Source organism: Geotrypetes seraphini, chromosome 11 (assembly GCF_902459505.1).
Source record: "Geotrypetes seraphini chromosome 11, aGeoSer1.1, whole genome shotgun sequence".
NCBI lineage: Eukaryota > Metazoa > Chordata > Amphibia > Gymnophiona > Dermophiidae > Geotrypetes > Geotrypetes seraphini.
The window spans coordinates 123,748,239-123,769,611 of record NC_047094.1 but is presented as its reverse complement, the minus strand read 5'-3'; the positions used below and the strand labels follow the sequence as shown (position 1 = coordinate 123,769,611).

The 21,373-nt window shown below is 43.3% G+C and overlaps 1 protein-coding gene across 1 annotated transcript in view; it reads left to right on the top strand.

Moving 5' to 3' along the window:
- Positions 1 to 21,373, top strand: part of ATP4A (ATPase H+/K+ transporting subunit alpha) — a 160,848-nt gene that overhangs the window by 86,911 nt on the left and 52,564 nt on the right. Inside the window, exons 6-13 of the mRNA XM_033914374.1 lie at positions 1,954 to 2,067; positions 2,958 to 3,092; positions 14,239 to 14,356; positions 14,444 to 14,712; positions 14,885 to 15,083; positions 17,157 to 17,266; positions 17,616 to 17,750; positions 19,066 to 19,258. Of these exons, the coding sequence (XP_033770265.1) occupies positions 1,954 to 2,067; positions 2,958 to 3,092; positions 14,239 to 14,356; positions 14,444 to 14,712; positions 14,885 to 15,083; positions 17,157 to 17,266; positions 17,616 to 17,750; positions 19,066 to 19,258 (1,273 nt within the window). The remainder of the gene's footprint in view (positions 1 to 1,953; positions 2,068 to 2,957; positions 3,093 to 14,238; positions 14,357 to 14,443; positions 14,713 to 14,884; positions 15,084 to 17,156; positions 17,267 to 17,615; positions 17,751 to 19,065; positions 19,259 to 21,373) is intronic.

The window sequence follows — 21,373 nt, the reverse complement described above, 5'->3', positions numbered from 1 at the left end:
TTAAGCTAGTTAGTAGCTTTATGGCCCTCAATTAGGTTAATAATCACAGCTGTATATATTACATAGTGAGACTTTTATTTAAAGAAAAACTGCCACCAAGTCCAACTGAACCCATAAGAATTATTTGTAGCCACAGCTGTTTGATCAGATTAACTATCATGTCTATTTTTAGGGTTTTATGCATCACTCTTAAATATACAATCCAGCCAATGTAAAGGTAGTCATTTTGGTTTCCATTAATGATATACCTGTACTATGATGATAAAAAGTAAAACAATGCTTTTCCGATGACATATACAGACGTGACGCATAATATACATTACTGATATTATTGGCTGAATTGTGTATAGAAATGTTAATAAAATCCTGAATAAATTAATGTGGTTACCATGCTAGTGCATTTGAGTGTGCAGAAATAAAGGCCAATAAGAAAATATAAGGTGATGCTTTTTTACTGGAGTACCTTGTACATTTGTTGAGCAGCTTTTGGGGAGTTTGGATCTGACAAAGGAAATTAAATCCCCAAAGCTTGTCAACAAATATGTTAAGTCAATCTAATCTAATCTAGTCTTCAGTTTATATACTGGGTCATCTCTCATCGGAGCTCGACTCAGAAGTCAAGAGACTAGAATATACATTAAATAAGGAGAAAAAAAAAGATAATAAAGTCTATCATAGATAAAAGATAATAAAGTCTATCATAGATAATAAAGTTTATCAAAGATAATTAGTCTATTATAGAAGGAAATCTTGCAATGTTAACAATTAGTAGGTTCTGCAGGTAAGCTAATTAGATATTGTGAGAATAGCAGGGTTTTAAAGGTTTTCCAAAATAATTGCAATTGGTCTATCGTTCTAATAACACCAGGAAGTCCATTTCAAATCTCTACCAACTTGAAAACATAGGACTGACAAAGTTTTCCAGCTGATTTAATTCCCTTGAAAGAGGAAAACGATAATTTGTACTTCTGTGTGTTCCTCAAATAGCAGGTTCTATAGGCATTCCAATGTAAGGGAATCAGAAAATCAAATATTCCATAAAGAAGTTTGAAAATAATATTTGCGCATTTAAATTGGATCCTGAAGCAAACAGGAAGCCAATGAAGCTTTCTATGCAAAGGAGAGGCATGATCAAACTTTCGTTTCCCAAAGATAAGTTTCGCCGCCGTGTTTTGTAGCAACTGAAGGCATTGCAAGTTGCCTTGCTCGATACCCAGATACACAGAATTGCAATAGTCCAATTGAGCAAGCACAGTGGACTGTACCAACAATGAAAAATGTTTCTCGCCTTATTTCTTTTGCTAAATTTACCCCCATAAAATCCTATGCAGGGGAAAATATAGTTTTGATGTATTGTTAAGAGGGCTTAGTTGTATTGCTCCAACTTTACTGACCACAAGGTGCTAATTACCATTTGGGAAGGAGTAAATCCACACTGTAGAGATACCAAGTTATTAGAATCGATATATTGCCTATCAGTGGAGGTTTTCTAAGCTGTTATTACATTCAGGTACTCAAGCATTTTTCCCTATCTGTCCTGGCGGGCAAACAATCTACCTACTGGAGCAATGGAAGATTGAAGCCCTCTTTTACTAAACTGCAGTAGAGGTTTCTACCACGGCCTGGAGCGCTAAATTCATAGGAATTCTATGAGCATCGGAGCATTTAGCGCTCCAGGCCGCGGTAGAAACCTCTACTATAGCTTAGTAAAAAAAAAAATGGGGAGGGGTAAGTGACTTGCCCATGGTCACAAGGAGCAGTGCTGAGCTTGAACCCCCAACCTCAGGGTGCTGAGCCTGTAGCTCTAACTACTAGGCCACTACTTACCCTTGCCATCTTGTTGCCCAGCAGTGTAAAGGAAGTTGCAGTACATAAAAGAGCATTGACCAAGGTCAGAATTCTCAAGGCAGACCAAGACCTGATCATCTTTCTATGTGTTCTCTCTCTCTTTAGCTCTATTTGGCCATCACTCTTATAGCCGTTGTGGTTGTTACTGGCTGCTTTGGTTATTACCAAGAATTTAAGAGCACCAACATTATTGCAAGCTTCAAGAACCTCGTCCCACAGGTAAAAAATAAAATTGGTGTTACGGGCTGGTGTATGGGTCATGCGCTTCACTCTCTCATCTTGGGCCAACTCATTCTCGGTATCTGAGAGGACAGGAGTACACGGCATGGTCTGTGGGTCACAATATCTATGTCCTTGAATGCACAACTGATGCCAGGGTGGTTTCAACAATGGTTGATGAGATCATAGCATTTATATATATTTGTGGTTTTAATATAAAAACTGGTTGTATTCCACTTCAAAATATATAAAATTTAATATTTGGGGGATATTTCATTCTGAAATTTGGGCCATATTATACCTGTCAAATAACTAATGTTAGCACTCATTATCATACACACATAGGGGTTCATTTTCAAAAGCACTTAGGTTTCTATGGTATTTTGTATATCTAAGTACTTTGAAAATGAGCCCCATAACCTCTAGCAATTTTTCCAATAAATCTAGAATCCATTAAATCGGGTCCATTAAATTGAGGGCTAATAGACGCACAGAGATTAATCCAAATATTGCAGTGCTTGGATCGTATAAAAATTGTTGCCTCTTGTGATTTTTTATTTATTTATTCAAATTTATATAATAATAATAACTCTTTATACTGTTCTCCCAGGGGAGCTCAGAATGGTTTTACTTTAATTTAGTCAGATACTCAAGCATTTTTCCCTATCTGTCCTGGTGGCCTCACAATCTTTCAAGTGTACCTGGGGCAATTAGGTGACTTGCCCAGGGTAACAAGGGGAGGTGTGGGTTTGAACCTGCAACCTCAGGATGCTGAGCCTGTAGCTTTTAACCACTGTGCCACGCTCTCCCCTGTGTATTGGCATTCAAAAGAGCATTTCCAACAATCAAGGATACTGCTGTAAATAAGTTCATTTATATCTCCCTTCCAGCAAGCGACTGTCATGCGAGATGGGGACAAGACTCAGATCAATGCAAATCAGCTAGTGGCAGGGGATCTGGTGGAAATCAAAGGAGGAGACAGAGTTCCAGCTGATATCAGGATCATTACAGCACAAGGTTGCAAGGTATCATACTTTAACATAGATAGACAAAGTAAGCAAGTGGGTAGCCAGTTGTCAAAAGTAGTGTTAGAGCAGGAGGTGGAAACAAAACCAGTGATGGAATTCAAACATGCATGGGATAGACACAAAGGATCCCTTAATAGAAAGAGGATAGGATCACAACAAAACTTTATGCATCCTTAGTTGTATTTTGTTTGTTAATAAAATGTTTGAACTGAAAAAATAAAGAAGTTGAATGCATCAGCAGCTGTGATGGGCAGGAGTGATGCTCAGATGGCAACTCTAGTAGTGGGGAAGTGATCTCAGTAAGAACAAACAGCGAAGGAGATTCTGGTGTCCAATTACCTTTATTGTATCTCAAGACTGACACAATCATGTTTTGGCCCCAACTGGGCCTGCCTCAGGAGTCTGAAAGTTATTTCAATGTATTATACCTTCACCAATCCTTTGATAAAAATGGAACGCCCATATGCAGTCCTCTGAAATATAGCTCCGCAATCTGATGTGAACACCTTTCTCGAGATACAATAAGGGGATTGGACAGAGTCTTGAGATACAATAAAGGTGATTGGACACCAGAATCTCCTTCGCTATTTCTTTCCACTCTTTGAGAAGTTGTCGTCTCCTATTTCTCTAAGAAGTGAGGGCAGTGCCAGACAGACTTCTGCAGTCTGAGTCCCATATATGGCAATTTTATCAATACACCCTTATTTCTTCTCTTGATTACTTCAATAACAAACTTCTTCTTCAATTAGTGTTGTAAGGCACTGTAGAAGTATCGATGCACAAACTCATCAGTGATTTTCAGATATCCACCCAAGTAACATATCTCATGGTGGTAGGAATCCTCATTACTCCCAGCCTGGCATTTTTAGTTTTTTTATAAATACATTTTTCACATAAATACTTTTTAAACTGTTTTATAAATATAAAATTGTGATGGTTTTTTTTTTTCCATATATAAATTTTTATTGAAAAGTTTTCAATATATTGTACAATAATAGCAAAACCGCAAGAAACAAGTAATATCAGATACAAGTACAATACAAGTAATACAATAGTAGAAGCAATAAAACCACAACCCAAAATCAAAACCAAAACCATTCAGCCTCATCTAGTCTTCTCCATCCCTTCCCCACCTCCAGCCCATGTTCCCCATCCCAAAGTACCCCACAGTCCCCCCTCCCCCCCTCCCCATTCACTTAGCAGACAACAGAGCAACCAATACTAGGAGATCCCTTAGAGTGTGTCCAGCAGGTCTTCCAACTTACTCCAAGTGTGGAAGTAAATGATATAGGTGTGGCGCCTCCTGGCCACGGCTATCTCCATCCTCCCCAAAGATAACAAGCGGTTAACCCATGTAGTATGAGAGGGGGCCTCTGTATTTTTCCAATGGTTGGCAATGAGGCATTTAGCAGCCGCCAACCCCCAACGAATAAACCTAGTTTGCCAGGTATGCTCCCTAGTATTATACAATCCTAGAAGGCAACTCAGAGGAGAAAGCACAACACATTCACCCAGACACTCAGATACAGTACCAATCACCGCTTTCCAAAAGGATTTGAGGACCCCACATTCCCACCAGATATGTAAAAAGGACCCCACATGTGAACCGCATCTCCAACATTGATCAGATACTCCAGGGAACATTCTATGCAGGCGTTCTGGGGTATAATACCACCTTGTGAGAACCTTATAAGTGTTTTCCTGAACCAAAGCACAGGAAGAAGCTTTATATACCTCCCTACATATTGCCTCCCAATCTTTAACTGTCAACTGGGAGTCTAAGTCCCTCTCCTATTGCTGACGAAACGAATAAGTAGTAGGTGAATATCCCCTCCTATATTGATACAGCACCGATAATGATTTAGGAACCTTCTGAAGTAACAGCCACAAATTTTCCAGCGTTTCCCTCCCAACCCTGAGCTTGCATAAAATGTCTAATTTGAAAATAGGCGAAACAATCACCATCAGGCAAGTCATATTTCTGTTGGATTGCATTAAAAGAAACAATCCCAGTCATCCCAATTAAATCTCTAAATACTTGAATCCCCTTTTGAGACCATCGATGAAAAACCCGATTATCACGACCTGCAGAGGATAAAGGTTCAGTCTTGATATTAGCCAGGGAAGATACCAAAGCCCCTCCTCCCAGCTTAGTTCGCACCTGGGTCCATACCTTTGCCAAATGTTGTACGAAAGGGTTAGATATGCTCTGTATCCATGAATGCTGCGGGCCAGAAGTCCACAGCCTATATTTCAAAGGCTCCAGACCACTATATCGCTGTTCCAGATGTACCCCACTTTTGTGTTCCCCCAGTTCCCAATCAAGCACTAACTTCAGCTGTGCCGCTTGATAATACCACACCAGATTAGGTAACCCTCTATCCCCCTCTTTCCGAGGAGCCCACAACAGGGATTGGGAGAGTCGTGGGGATTTACGATGCCAAATAAAAGTGCGGATTTCTCTGCCCAATCTCCTCAGTTCCCCTAAAGGAACCAATATAGGCAAAGTCTGAAACAGGAACAACAATCTAGAAAGTACATTCATTTTGATGATCGCTATCCTGCCCCACCAGGACAGCCATAGGCCATTCCAGCGCTGTAAGTCAGCCCTTATACGTCGATAAATAGGCAAATAGTTTTTCTCATATATCCTCCCAAGATCCGAGGGAATAAAGATGCCCAAATATTTGATCCCATGACTAGCCCATCTAAGGGGAAAAGTGCCCCGTAACCCATCCACCTCCCCCTGTGTCAAGGTCAGATTCAAGATTTCTGTTTTAGCCAAGTTTATTTTAAACCCAGAGATCTGTCCATAGGTGTCAAATAACTGTAATAGGTGGGGTATAGAAATCTCAGGTTGTCCCACATATAGTAGAATATCATCCGCAAACATCGCTATTCGATGATCCACCCCTCCACTGACAAACCCAACCAGCGATAGATGATGTCTAATGGCCAAAGCAAGGGGTTCAAGGTACACTGCAAACAATAATGGAGAGAGTGGGCATCCCTGCCGAGTTCCCCGAAAGATGGAAAAAAAATCAGTATAAGATTGATTAATCCGCAAGCATGCCCTCGGAGCAGCATACAGAGCCTGAACCCAATCTCCAAATGGGCCCCCTAGTCCCATCCTATCCATGACATCCCATAAAAACCCCCAGATAACCCGATCGAATGCCTTCTCGGCATCAACCGAGATCAAAACCACCTTTTCCTGACCATTGCCCGCTTCCCACAGTAAATTAAGGGTTCTCCTAATGTTATCGCTCCTAATGTTACCCGCTCACCTGTCGCCATTGTATAAACCCCGCTTGGTCTTGATGGATCAGGGACGGCAATACCTTCCCCAAGCGTTGGGCTAGAACCTTAGCCAAAATATTTGCATCTAAATTCAACAATGATATGGGCTGATAAGACCCACATAATAAAGGATCTCTACCCGGTTTGGGCAATATAACCACCCCAGCCTCACCCATCGTAGGCGGCAGCTTACCGCCAGTAGAAATTCCATTAGCCACCCGGACCAAAAGAGGCCCCAATTGCTCCGAGAACTGTTTATAATAACGACTAGTATACCCATCTAACCCTGGGGATTTACCATTCTTCAACCCCCCGATCACCCCCAAGGTTCCCTTAAATACTCCTGATCCGACTCTGCCAGCTTAGGTATCTGCAGCGAGTCCAGAAATCCAGTCTGCGCTCCGGCATCTAGTGGCCCCGGGTGTCCATAAAGCCCAGAGTAGAAGTCCTGGAACTCACGCTGGATAGCAGAGTCCGTGACATGTAGGTCCCCCCCTATATCTCCCTTAATACAAGTGATAGTAGTCCGAGTTTGTTTAATACGAATATATCTAGCCAATTGAGCACTAGCCTTATTGCTATGCTCATAGATGCTAAGACGAAATCTCTCGCGCATACGCTCTGTTTCCTCTACCTGAAGCTGGTATAATTCATCCCGGACTCTTTGCAGCTGGGCCAAAGTCTGGGGATCTCTCGTATTCTGGTGGTTCAACTCCAATTGGGTCAGTCGGGTTCTCAATTGAAGAAAGGCTCGGGTTCTCTGTTTTTTAAATCTAGCCCCCCATCTCAATTAAAGATATACAAGGTAATACACACACTAACACTAAAGACATTTTAACACATTTTCTTGATTTTTACAAAGATTTATATTCTTCTGAATCTTATGAAAATAAAGAACAAGATGGATTAAATTTCTTAAATTCATTTATTGGGCCAAATGTTCCGGATCAAACAAAAAGAAGTTTAGAAGAGCCTATATCTTTAAAAGAAATAGAATCAGCATTGAAGTCTCTTAGAGTTGGATCCGCTCCGGGTGGTGATGGTTATACTGTTGAATTTTATAAATCATTTCAAAACATCATTTTACCATATCTATTAAATTTGTATCAGTATCAAATGAATAATGGAAATATATCAGGTACTATGGCTGATTCAGTAATTATTGTCTTACCAAAACCAAACAGGGATCCTACTTTGGTTTCAAATTACAGGCCTATCTCTTTATTAAATGTGGATGGTAAAGTGATTGCTAAAGTATTAGCAATAAGATTGGCAAAAGCTCTTCCTTTTATTATTGATGTACACCAAACAGGATTTATTGCTAAAAGACATTCATCAAATAATACTAGACTAGCATTTCACTCATTAAATTTAGCAAAAAATATTAATGATCCAGCTTTTCTAGTATCTTTAGATGCAGAAAAAGCTTTTGATAGAGTGGAATGGAGTTATATGTATCAAGCTTTAGAATGGTTTGGTATAGGCCCCGGTTTTATTAAAATGATTCAGACATTGTATAACTCTCCTGGTGCAAGATTATATATTAATAATAATTTATCAGATAGATTTAACTTGTGTAGGGGAGTTAGACAAGGATGTCCTTTGTCCCCCTTACTTTTTGATGTTGTTCTGGAACCCTTATTAATTGCAATTAATCAAACTAAGGAGATAAAAGGAATCCCATTCTCCAACTGGGAATTTAAACTTTCTGCTTATGCAGATGATATTTTATTATATTTAAGAGAACCGGGGAATACTATTCCATGTTTGCTTAATCTGTTAGAGAAATTCGGTACATTTTCTGGATATAAAATTAATTGGAGTAAATCTGAAGTTCTTCCAATTAATGTTCATTGTACCAAAGGATTATTTGATTCATATTCATTTATCTGGAAAGATGATGGTTTAAAATACTTAGGAATTATTATCAAAAATACTATTGAAGATACAGTTAAAGAAAATGAAAAACTTTTATTAAGAAAAATAACAGAAATGTGTGAGCAATGGAATCCTTTACATCTTTCTTGGTGGGGAAGAGTTCAAACAATTAAAATGATGATATTGCCTGTGGTTTGCTACCAAATGAGTATGATACCAATATTTTTTCAGGGGTCATTTTATAAAAAATTAAACAATCTTCTTACAAAATTTGTTTGGTTTGGGAAAAGACCCAGAATTGCTTTAGTATCATTACAAAGACCAATTGTGGAGGGAGGGGTAAATTTTCCAAATTTTTATAGGTACCATCAAGCCTATATTCTAAGACAGGGTATGTATTGGATCCTCCCAGATCTCATGGAGAATGTACCAGATTGGTTATATTTTAAATGGCGGCTCCTGTTCCCATTACATTTAGAACATTTAATTAGTATAACAATGCCTAGAAGATACAAAGATAATAGAATTTTATTAGATACTTGGAAAACATTAAGATATATCAGTAATCTATCACCAGAACCAATAGCTAAATCACTAAATCAATCTATTTGGGTAAACTCCAGGATCAAGATTGGCGGATTTAAGATCGTCTGGAAACAATGGATAATTGCAGGTATACGGACATTGAATGATGTCATTTCAGAAGGATCAATGCTTAGTTTTTCACAATTGCAAAATAAATTCGGTTTAAATAAAACACAATATTTTAAATGGATGCAATTGAAACAGGCCATTCAGGCAGGGTTCCCTGATTGGAAAGATCTTAATACTCAATATAGTCTGCAGGTTTTATGTTTCCAGGCGGATTTTTTGGGTCACCAAGCCGCAAAATGGTATAAATTGTTATATGGATTTTTAAATAAAAAAAAGAAAACTGGACTTAGGGATATTTGGAGTATTGAGATTGGACAGACAATTTCTGCTTCTCAATGGCCACGATTTTGGTCCTGGAGATTAAGGTCTACAAGGTCAGCATCTATGAATCAAACATGGATGTTCTTGTTACATAGAGTGTTATGGACCCCTACGCGCCTGCAAAAGATAGATAGTACTAGATCCAATAGATGCTGGCATTGTAGAATAGAAGTAGGGACGTTAGATCATTTAATTTTTTTCTGTCCCTGTGTAAATGCCTTTTGGAATTTAATTTGGCCCCAAATTAATAAGTTATTAGAAAATCATGTAGGACTCTCATATGACACCATACTATTTGGCACTGCAATGAGAACTCAGAGTCCGATCTCAGCAAATAATAATAAGCTGCTATTAATATTGACAGGAGTCGCCATGCAACAAATAACTCAAAATTGGAAGGACTATACCAAATTAAATTATACATTCTGGTGGAACTCTGTCTGTCATATATACAAAATGGAAAAAGTAATAGCGTTACAACAAGGGAATCTTCATAATTTTAAGAAAATATGGCAACCATTGACTAATTATTCTACTGATCAGATTTCTTAGCACATTGGTAGTAGATATATAGGATTGGGGAGGGATTTGTATAATTTTTGGAAATAAGAATTGAAAAAAGGGGAGGGATTTATTATTTATGATATGATGTATTGATTGTAATTACAAATATTATGTAATAATTAATTATATTATATGTGAATTAATTGCTGTAAGAATGGAAAATTAATAAATTTAAAAAAAAAAAAAATCTAACCCCCCATTTTATAAATTCTCCCCGGACTACCGCTTTCAGGGTATCCCACAATATAGCGTCTGATATCTCCCCAGTGTCATTCAACTCCAAATAATCTCTCATAGTATTTTCCACCACAGAAACCACCTGGGGGGAACTCAGCAGGGATTCATTAAGCCTCCAATATGTACAACCCCTCGGATCTAACATGCCAGTGCAAGATAACCAAACCGGTGCATGATCCGAGACATGCATTGGTTCTATCTCCGCTACTCGCAGCCCCCCTGCTTGGTTCCTATGAATCCATACCCCATCTAGTCTAGTATAAGTGTTCTGTGCATGGGAATAAAAAGTATATGATCTCTGAGCACCATGAAGCAATCGCCAGCCATCTACGAGGCCAAGCGAACCCATCAGATCGCGAAATGCAGCAGCTGACTTTCTCAATGATCTACGCCCTCCCCCTGAATGATCTACAGCAGGGTCCGGAGGGATGTTAAAGTCTCCTCCCAGATAGACCGCCCCTTGCGTAAAAGTATTCAGAGCCCCCCTCAAGTTCCTATAGTAAGCTTCTTGTCCCACGTTAGGACCAGTGTTCCCTCTAAGCGGGCGGGTGTTGTGAGCAAACTTTTTTCACCGTGAGCCAAAAATATCGGGCGCCAGCAAGTTATGAGCCAACTCGCCCGATTCTCCTCTCGCCGCCCTGCCATCTGCCGTACGCCTCTTCCGATCGTGCGCTGTGACGAGAAACGTGTGCGCTGCGATGTAATATTTTGTGCGCCAGCGCACGCCAGCGCAGCTTAGCGGGAACACTGGTTCAAATGGTTTTATTTATTTCCCCAAATTTATTTTTGTTATACGCATTGAAAATATTTGATATTGCGTTTAAATCAAAATCTCAATAAACTTGAAACGAGTGCCCGTGAGATTGTGGGAGGGTTAAATACTCAAAACTTAGAAGTTTTTGCTACGCCAGCTTTCTGGTATCTTTACATACAGTGGCGTACCTAGCATATGTAACATCCGGGGCCCATCATTTTTTGGCACCCCCCCCCCATCTGTAAGAAAAACATGATTTTTAGTAACAAACCACACGTCACACATGAGTACCTAGGAAAAGGCAGCATCTTACATATTGCAGTGAGCAGTACATCAATACACCCATTGTAAAACTAAACAAGCCAGACCAGCACAGATCAATCCTACACCGTCAATCCTAACAGAAAACCATGTCTTTCGAACACACAGAACACAGAAAACACCTTCGCCTAGTAAGGAATATGTAATCACAAACTAACCCCTCCCTCTTTTACAAAACTGTAGTGTGGATTTTAGCTACGGAGGTAACAGCTCTGATGCTCATAAAATTCTGAGCATCAGAGCTGCTACCACCAAGGCTGGTGCTAAAAACGCTTCACAGTTTTGTAAAAGGGGGGATAAAATAAAAATACATAGACAAAGGTTAAATTGAACCAGCAAGAAGCTGGACTCTGCATACAATGCTTCACAGAAACAGTGACACATGTCTCCTAAAGCAATAAATAAATAGAAATTTTTTTCTACCTTTGTCTTCTGTGGTTTCTCCTTTCCTCATCTTCTTGTAACTCTCTTCCTTCCATCCACTGTCTGCCGTCTCTCTTCCCCTATATGGCATCTTCTCTCCTTCTATGCCCCTTCCAGAAACTGTATGCCTCCCCCTTCCATCTCTCCTTTCACCCCATTGGTCTGGCATCTCTCTCCTCGCCTTCCCTCTCCCACACCTCTCCTCATAGTCTGGTATCTCCCCTTCCCTGATTCTCTGGCATCTCTCTCCTTTCCTTTTCTTCCATCTTTCGCTCCCCCTCCATGCTCTCACATCTCCCCCTTCCTTTTCCCTTAGACTGGCATACCTTCCTCCTACGCTCCAAGCCCTGGCATCTCCTTTAATTCCCTCCCTCATCTTCCTTCTCCCTCCAGCTGGGTACCGCAACACTCTTCCCTGCAGCTCTGCACTTCCCCACAATTGCCATGCTTCGGTTCCTCTTCTTCCTTCCTTCCTCCCCCCCCCCCCCCGCGGGACCCTGCGGCACCATCAACTCTTACTCCCTCTAATGTCGGCCCTGCAGCTCCAGACTTCCTCGCACCTTCTCCCCTCCCCCTTTGGATCGCTATTATTTTAAATGTTATAGCCGCGGAGCTGTATCCATCAGTGGAGATGTCTAACCTCGGCCTGCCCCGGAACTCTTACTGCAGCAGACGCCCGTCTAGGCAGGAACAGGAAGTCACTGTTGCAGTAAGAGTTCCGGGGCAGGCCGAGGTTAGACATCTCCACTGATGGATACAGCTCCGCGGCTATAACATTTAAAATAATAGCGATCCAAAGGGGGAGGGGAGAAGGTGCGAGGAAGTCTGGAGCTGCAGGGCCGACATTAGAGGGAGTAAGAGTTGATGGTGCCGCAGGGTCCCGCGGGGGGGGGGGGGGGGGAGGAAGGAAGGAAGAAGAGGAACCGAAGCATGGCAATTGTGGGGAAGTGCAATCCCCCCAATGCGTCCCCTTACCTTACCTCCCCTTACCTTTGCGACGCGTGTGTGCGCTGTGAAGAGAAACTTTGCGCTGCGATGTAATATTTTGTGCGCGAGCGCAGGCCAGCACAGCTTAGCGGGAACACTGGTTAGGACCATAAATATTGATAATAGTCAGAGGGCGACCTTGAAGCACACCTTTCACCGCTAAACACCTGCCCTCTCTATCCCTATAGACATGTTCCACCTGTAATCCCAGGCCCTTACGTGCCAGAATAGCCAATCCTCCTGCCCTTTTTGTAGCCCCCTCCCCCTGATGGGTCCAGAGCATATCAAACTGTGGTCGTTGGAGCAAAGAAACATCCCTAGGTCTCAAGTGCGTCTCTTGCAGGAGACATATGTCCCACTTCATACGATGGAGATCGCGGAAGACTATACTCCTTTTGCCCGGGCTATTAAACCCATTTACGTTATAAAATTGTGATGTTGTTTAACTTAGCTTATGTGTAGTTTGTGTCCCCTTGCCGACACATTTCACAATACTTTTTCAAGGACGGGGGAATCTACAAACCAAGTAAACAAATATAAAACATTATCTTCCAATCCCCTAGTTTCATAAAATTTAACACAGAAAGAGAGAAACTACTCCCACACCAGATCCCTTATCTTAAATCATAATTACTACTTAATTCATATAGCCACTGGCTTTCTAAAAATGGCCGCAGCATTCACCACCACCCTGAAGACAGAAAAACCCTTTGATGTCAGCCCTAAAACAGGGCGGAGCACAGCTACCACATTCACCAATGGGGAACCCAGTTGAGCAACAGGCCAATTAAAAAGCTGGGACAAACTCCAGATCTTAAAAGAAGACAGCGATAGTTTTAAAGAACCAGGGGGAATTTAAAAAATGAACCAGAGAAGATACAAAGATACAGGGAAAGGGAAGGGGATGGGCGCGCAGCAGGGTGGGTGCAGAGAAGAGGGTAGGTGAAGGATGCTGTCGCCCGGGTGCCGCTCACCCTTATTATGCCACTGCTTGGGACTTATTAGGAATCCTGTAGTCCTCCCTCCCCCACCCCCGAGATGCCAGCCTGAGTCTTCTCTTTCAGGCTTTAACCTTATCCTGAGTTTTCTTTGTGTCAATCAGAGAGAGGGCAACAGGGACATTGGAATAGTAGGGCATGCCAATTTTAGGAGTAGATTTTTATTTTTTCAAACTTCACAAACTACTAGTGACCAAATTATACCATTTTGCATGCTGAATCTAAAGCGTTCTTCAGAAACCGCTTAAAGTGAGTTTTACTTACATCAAAGCATAGAGTAGTCGCATAATAGGCAGGGAAGGATTAATTCATTGAGGACCCCTAGGCACACAAGTACACTGGGCCCCCCTGCCCCGCCCCACCCCACCCCACCCAGGCAGAAACAGGAAGCTGTGTCAGAGGGAAGTTTTGAGCAAGCAGTACCGCTTGCACAATTACAGTTCCCGTTGCCTTTCTTACCCGCGTTTCTTGCTTGTCTTACTTTCCGTCGATGGGTGGGGCCCGCGTTGCCGATCGGGGTGGGGCCCGCATTGCCAATCGATGCTGGAGGGGCCCATCGCCGTTTGGAAAAAACAATGTTGATGCCTTCCTTCATCGGGCACTCCTGACCTTTTCGGGCCCTAGGCATGTGCCTACTTGGCCTATTGTTTAATCCTGCCCTGATAATAGGTAATAAAGGTATGCTACCTCTGTCTTTCTTTTTTAGGTAGACAACTCCTCTCTGACTGGGGAGTCCGAACCACAGTCCAGGACCCCAGAGTATACTCATGAAAGCCCCTTGGAGACCAGGAACATTGCCTTCTTCTCTACTATGTGCTTGGAAGGTAGGTTGGAGTTGCCTTTTCATTCATTCTAAGTGACAGGCTCTTACTAGCTTCAGTTCACTGCTTAAATCTCTTCCTCGTCTTCAGGTACTGCCACAGGTATCATCATCAATACTGGGGACCGTACCATCATTGGCAGAATTGCCAGTTTGGCCTCAGGAGTAGAAAATGAGAAGACGCCCATTGCCATTGAGATTGAACACTTTGTGGATATCATTGCTGGGCTGGCTGTATTCTTTGGTTTCACTTTCTTTGTGGTTGCTATGGTGATTGGGTACCCTTTCCTGAGGGCAATGGTCTTTTTCATGGCCATTGTGGTAGCTTATGTACCAGAGGGTCTACTAGCCACTGTCACGGTGAGGAATCTTGTCAGTCTCTGTCTTGTTAGTCGATCGGTAACTTGGATGTTTTATATGTGTATGAGATAGGTCATTGAAGTTTGCCAAGAGATTATTTTAGTAAAAAAGCACAGGAAGTTTAATATGCTTTGGTTTAATTGAACTCATTTCTTGCACCCTCTATTTTAAGGTCTGTCTGTCACTGACTGCCAAGCGACTGGCTCGCAAAAACTGTGTGGTGAAGAACCTGGAAGCTGTAGAGACCTTGGGATCCACTTCTGTGATTTGCTCAGATAAAACTGGGACTCTTACCCAAAACAGAATGACAGTGTCACATCTTTGGTTTGACAATCAGATTCACTCAGCCGACACCACTGAAGATCAGTCAGGTGGGTGGAGTAATTCATCCTGTCCCTACTTTTTCCTCTTTTCTGCTCCCTTCTTTTCTTCTACCTTTCTTTGTCTCCTGCAGACTTGATCGGGGCAGCCAAACCCTGCAAAACAAATAAGCTGCCCGATACAAGGTTATACAGTTTTGCTAAAAGAGTATCTTTCAGTTAAGTCTGTGGTTTGTATATTTTATTAACAGCCTGAAAGTGTTGTAAGTTTTCAAGATGTTCAATAAAAATTATAGCAAATAGACCACTTGATATTCAAAAAAGTTTGATCGGGCAGGATTAAACTCCACTGAGCGACCCAGCACATATTATTCAGCGGCACTTAACTAATTAATACCACTGAATATCGCCACTAACCAACCAAAAAGGAGCATAGATGTTGGAACAGGGGGAGCCATGGGTGCCAAGGCACCTCCAAAACTCAGAGCCAGGCACATGAAGATCGCTCCACTCACCCACACCCAGCCCCCACTTCTGCTGCTTCTTCAGACTAAGTTTTAGCAGCAGCAAAACAAAGATGAAGCCATCGTGGGGCCATTCTGTTCAGCCTCGCAGCTGCCGGACCCTCTGACATCACTTCCAGTTCCGGTGTAGAGCTGGCAACCACAAGGATGCACGGATGGGCCTCACGATGATTCATCTTTGTTTTGCTGCCGCTGCTGTTACTGCTGTTAGTCTGGAGAAATAGCTGCCGCGGCAATTGGGGGTAGCTAGATACAGGAAGGGAGAGGAGGAAGAGCCTGGATACAAGAGGGAGAGGGAGAGGGAGCAGATACGCTGGATGGAAGGGGAGGGGAAACAGACACACTGAATGTAGGAGGGGTTACGGAGGGAGAGAAGTGCTAAGACTATGAGGGGAGGAAATGAGAGAAATGTTGAGCATGTTAATGGGGAGGGGTTGTTCAGAGGTAGGGAAGGATGTTGGAGAATGTGGTGATGGGGAGTCCACTATGGGATGGTAGGTAAGAGAAAGGGAAATGCTGGAGCTGGGGGCAGAGCATGGGGTTGGGGGAGGAGCTTGTCCCCAAACAAGAAAGCATTCAGCTGCCCCTGGGTAGATGGATATTTTTCTTGCTAAACCCTTGCAATTCGCTATTTTCAAAATATATTTTATAGACGCATTTCTATGGTGGTTGTATGCAGTATGTCTAAATACGATAGGGTATGTCAGAGGCACTTTATGGGCAGGAATAGGGCAGGCTTATAATTTTGGGTGTTTTTCTGCAATAATCAAGCATGTTAGAAAATGTCGAGGGCAGAGTTTGGATGTTTGGGGCTAGACCAGTTTTAATAATGAATAAGTGCCAAACTGACCAGACGACTACTAGAGGGATGAAATCATGACCCCCCCCAACACTCCCCCAGTGATCACTGGCCCCCTCCCAACTCTCAAAGATGTGAAAGAAACCGTATATACCTGCCTGTATGATAGTTTCAGATGTTTTGGCCAATTCTAGTACAGCAGCAAGCAGGTTACTAGAGTAGCCTAGTGGGCAGTGTAATGAACTACAGAGATGGGGACTCAGGCCCATATCCCACTCTAACTTTTACACTTATGGTGGAATATGTGAGCCTTCCAAAACCCACCCAAATCCTACTGAACCTACATATAGGTGACACCTGCAAGCATAAGGGCTATTGGTGTGGTATAGAGTTGGGTCCAGTAGGTTATGGGTGGGTTTGGATCATACACTTTAAGGGGGTTATGATGATATGTGTACCTGGACCTTTTTAGGTGAAGGTCACTGCAGTTTACTAAAAATGCTGGCTCCTCCTACATTACTATACTATTTCCTCAATTTACTCTCCAATTACTCTTTGCTATGACTAGGCTGGACTCTTGAATAGTTCTGTAATTGTCTAAATGTAACCTAGATTACTACCTTTTTGCTGTCCTAACTTTACCTGAATAGTTAGCTGATTAGCAGATTGAATATTGCTGCTAACCATGTAACTCCTGGCTTTGACTCTAGACTTCTCCAGCACTGCCCAGACTGGAGTTTTAGTGATATTATCCAGATAAGTATTGCTGAAACCTTCTGATTCTTGGCGCCTTTCTCTCAGGGCAGAGTTTTGATCAGACTTCGGACACTTGGAGGGCCCTTTCCAAAGTTGTGAGCCTCTGTAACCGTGCAACCTTCAAAGCGGGTCAGGAAAATGTACCGGTGCCTAAGGTAGGACTTACCAGTGAGCTGTATGGATCTTCAAGGTTCCATAGAAAACCTTCCATAATCCCATATACAATGGTCACAGTTTGGACAAGGGCAACAGAACACCTTTTAGGTTGTAGGGGCCAAGCAAACCAATACTGACCCCACTCCTAAGCTGTCTAGTTGCTGCTGACGTGGTGGGCAAAATATTGGTCAGACTATGGCCACATTCTGCTGCCTATGGTTCCCAAACTTGGTCTTGGAGAAACTCTGGCCAGTCAGGTTTTCAGTATATCCACAATGAATATCCATGAGTGAGATTTGCATGCAAATCCCCCTCCTAACTGTTTTCTTCACATTTTTCCCCTTACAGAAAATTGTTATTGGTGATGCATCTGAAACAGCACTGCTGAAATTTTCTGAAATAACCATTGGTAATGTTAAGGAGTACAGAGACCGCTTCAGAAAAGTTACTGAGATGCCCTTCAACTCCACCAACAAGTTCCAGGTAATGAAGAAACTTTGCCTAAATGAGCTTGAGATCAGGCTACTCACAGATGTTTGACCCATTCTCTCAGCTCCTCCCTCATGTGTATCGTAGCCTTTAAAGGTTAGTCTACTAGATCCGTAGATCATTTAATCCATGAACAAATTTCTGTCTTTCCCACTGTTCCTCTCCCAGTCCCTTGTTTCTGTGCCTCTTTCTTGTGGCATAGTGATTAGAACAATAGGCTAAGAACCAGAGAAGCCATGGTTCAGCTCTCACCACTGACACTTTTCATAATCTTGGGCAAATCACTTCAAGCTCTTTGGGGCACAGATATATTGTACCAAAATACTTGTCACCACAGTACAGCACTGCCCATGTTCAATAGTACCATAAACATGATCCAGTCAATATTCAGTTCATGGCAGTTAATGTTTTAAATACTGACTAGCATAGGCAAAACTAGCCCTGGATTTTCAATGCTGGGCCATATCCAGGCACTGGCATTGCATATCTGGGGCTAATTTGCATATGGAAGACACTGGAGCTTATTTGGGTTCCATAAGTCCTGCCTAAGTACAAGCAGATTCCCTCATGCACTCTGTTCATCCCTCACAGCCTCCCCCCCCCACCCCATAGGCACCCCCAGGCCTACCTTTTCAATCCCTGGTGGTCTAGTGGGGTCCTACAAGCAGGAGCGATACCCATTCTCTCCTGCCTATCACAGCTCCATTCTACAAATAGCCTCTGTGACCTCTAGCCTTGCAAGACCTGCTAGAGTCACAACAGACATTTTGAGAATGGAGCCATAATGGACTAGAGTGGGCATCATGCCTTCCTGTAGGACCCCACTAGACTACCAGGAATAGAAAAGGTAGGCTTGTGGGGGGCTACAGAGGTGGAGGTCTGGAGCTTACTGGTGGGAGAGGGTACAGCAGGAATCCCTTAGACTGCTACCCGGCTGATAAACAGACTGGTGCTCAGTTAGCTTTGCAGCCAAATTTATAACTGCTTACTTAGCCAGTTAGAGGTCTGAAAATCACCCATGAACCACCCTGGCACTAACTGGAGAGTGCAGGTGTGGTTACAGCCAGACTGTCCAGTTAGGTGTTGCTGAATATCAGTTAATACACAAGAAGAAACAATCTAACCTGGCTTTGAATATCATGCAGGATAACTATTAGTATTGTTCTTTCTATCCTTTCACTTCTGTCATCTCTTTTATGCATTTTGAATGTTGAGAATGGAGAAATGATGTTGTGGCTTGTCCTGTGGTGCTAAGTTTTGCAAATCACTAACATACTTCTGAAGTTTATGTAATTTGTGTTCTCTTTAGTTATCAATCCATGAAATGTCAGATCCACTAGACCTGCGCTACCTGCTGGTGATGAAAGGGGCCCCCGAACGCATCCTGGAGCGCTGTTCTACTATCATGATTAAAGGCCAAGAGCTGCCCTTAGATGAGCAGTGGCAAGAAGCCTTCCAGACTGCTTACATGGACCTGGGTGGTCTGGGAGAGAGAGTACTAGGTAAGAGTGCTAGGGAATGCAGGGAGAGAAGTGTTGTGCAATCAATGGGGCTAACTTTAATAAGAGCTGGTTACTTTGGAGAGCTTGGAGCAAGAATATGAGGTAAGACAGGGCTGCCCAAGTCCGGTCCTCGAGATCTACTGGCAGGCCAGGCTTTCAGGATATCCACAATGAATATGCATGAGAGAGATTTGCCTGCACTGCCTTCTTGGTATGCAAATCTCTCTCATGTAGTGGCGTACCAAGGGGGGGGGCGGCGGTTTGCCCTGGGTGCACGGCTTGTGGGGGTGCACAGCTGGCCAGGTCTGGGTCCTTCTGCTCTTCCTTTCCCCCGTTCCGCGCCTGCAATCTTACCTCCCCGCTGCTGCTGCTAATCGCCAACAAGAATTCTTCTTTCCAACGTCAATTCTGACGTCGGAGAGGACATTCCAGGCCAGCCAGATAGTGATTGGCTGACCCAGAATGTCCTCTCCGACATCAGAATTGACGTAGGAAAGAAGACTTCTTGTCGGCGATTAGCAGCAGCAGCGGGGAGGTAAGACTGCAGGCGTGGATAGGGGGAAAGGAAGGAGAGAGGCGCTTTTTTTTTCCGCGGCAGGGAGGGAAGGATGTAGGCAGGCAAGCTGGCTGGCTTTAGCGCAGCAGGGAGGGAGGGAGATAGGTAGGCAGGCAGGCTGGCTTTGGGGGCGGACAAAATCTGGAAGGTAGTGGGGGACAAAAGAAGGAGGCACTGGGGGTACTAAGGACACAGGAAGGGGGCACTGGGGGCATTATGGACACAGGAAGGAGGCACTGGGGTCACCATGGACACAGGAAGGAGGCACTGGGTGCACTATGGACACAGGAAGGAGACACTGGGGGCACTAAGGACATGGGAAGGAGGCACTGGGGGCACTAAGGACATGGGAAGGAGGCACTGGGGGGCACTAAGGACATGGGAAGGAAAGAGGGAGGGAATAGAAAGGGACAATTGTTGGGCCTGAGTGCAGAAAGAAAGAAATGAAAGAAAGGATACACAGTCAATTAATAGATGTCCCCTTTTGATGAAAAAAATAAATGGTCACGTTACCTCTGACTTACTTTCTCTTCAGCAGAGTCGGCAGCAGTGCTGAGGTGCAGGAAGGTCCCGCGATGATTCGTCTGACGGCTCTGCTCCGGAAGAAGTAAGTTAAGTCTGAGGGGGTGGACCCGGCAGAAGCAGTCATTGTGGGACTTTGCCACAACTCCCTGTGTCTGCTGGGTCCACCCCCTCCTACGTAACTTACTTCTTCCAGAGCAGAGCCAGCAGACGAGTCATCGCTGGACCTTCCAGCATGCAGCTGCTGAGTCCGCTCCAGAGCAAGTATGTCGGAGTGGGGTGGACTGGCAGCCGGCAGCTACAGTCATCGCGAGACCTTGCTGCATGAAAGGAGAGAAAGGAGCAGGACTGCTGGAATGGAAGAGTGGTGGAGGGAAAGAAAGGGGGCAGGGTGGTATGGAAGGGTGGTGCTGATGGAATTGATGTACAGAGAAAGGGGAGAGATATGCTGGATGGAAGTGCAGATGGGAGAGATAAGGGAGCAAATGCAGGAAGAAAATGGGAGGATAGAAAGAGGGGAGCAAATGCTGGATGGAAGTGGACAGAGAGAGGAGAAGGTACTAGATGGAAGGGTTGGAGAAAGAGGGTACATGATGGAAGGAGGGGATAAATAAAAGGAGGGCACATGATGGGGAGAAAAGGATTGAGTTAGGGAAACACTGGAGGGGTGAGGGAAAGAGGTGGCAAGCTTTACGTAGACAGTAAAAAAGGACATTGATGAGAGGGTAGTAAGAACATAATCTAGACAGATGCAGAAAATAAATTGAAAAGGAAAATGAGGGAAAGGGATTGCAGAGGAGAGGTGTGGGAGAGGGAAGGAGAGGAGAGAGATGCCAGACCAATGGGGGTGAAAGGAGAGATGGAAGGGGGAGGCATACAGTTTCTGGAAGGGGCATAGAAGGAGAGAAGATGCCATATGGGGGAAGAAAGATGGCAGACAGTGGATGGAAGGAAGAGAGTTACAAGAAGATGAGGAAAGCAGAAACCACAGAAGTCAAAGGTAGAAAAAAATTTTCTATTTATTTATTGCTTTAGGA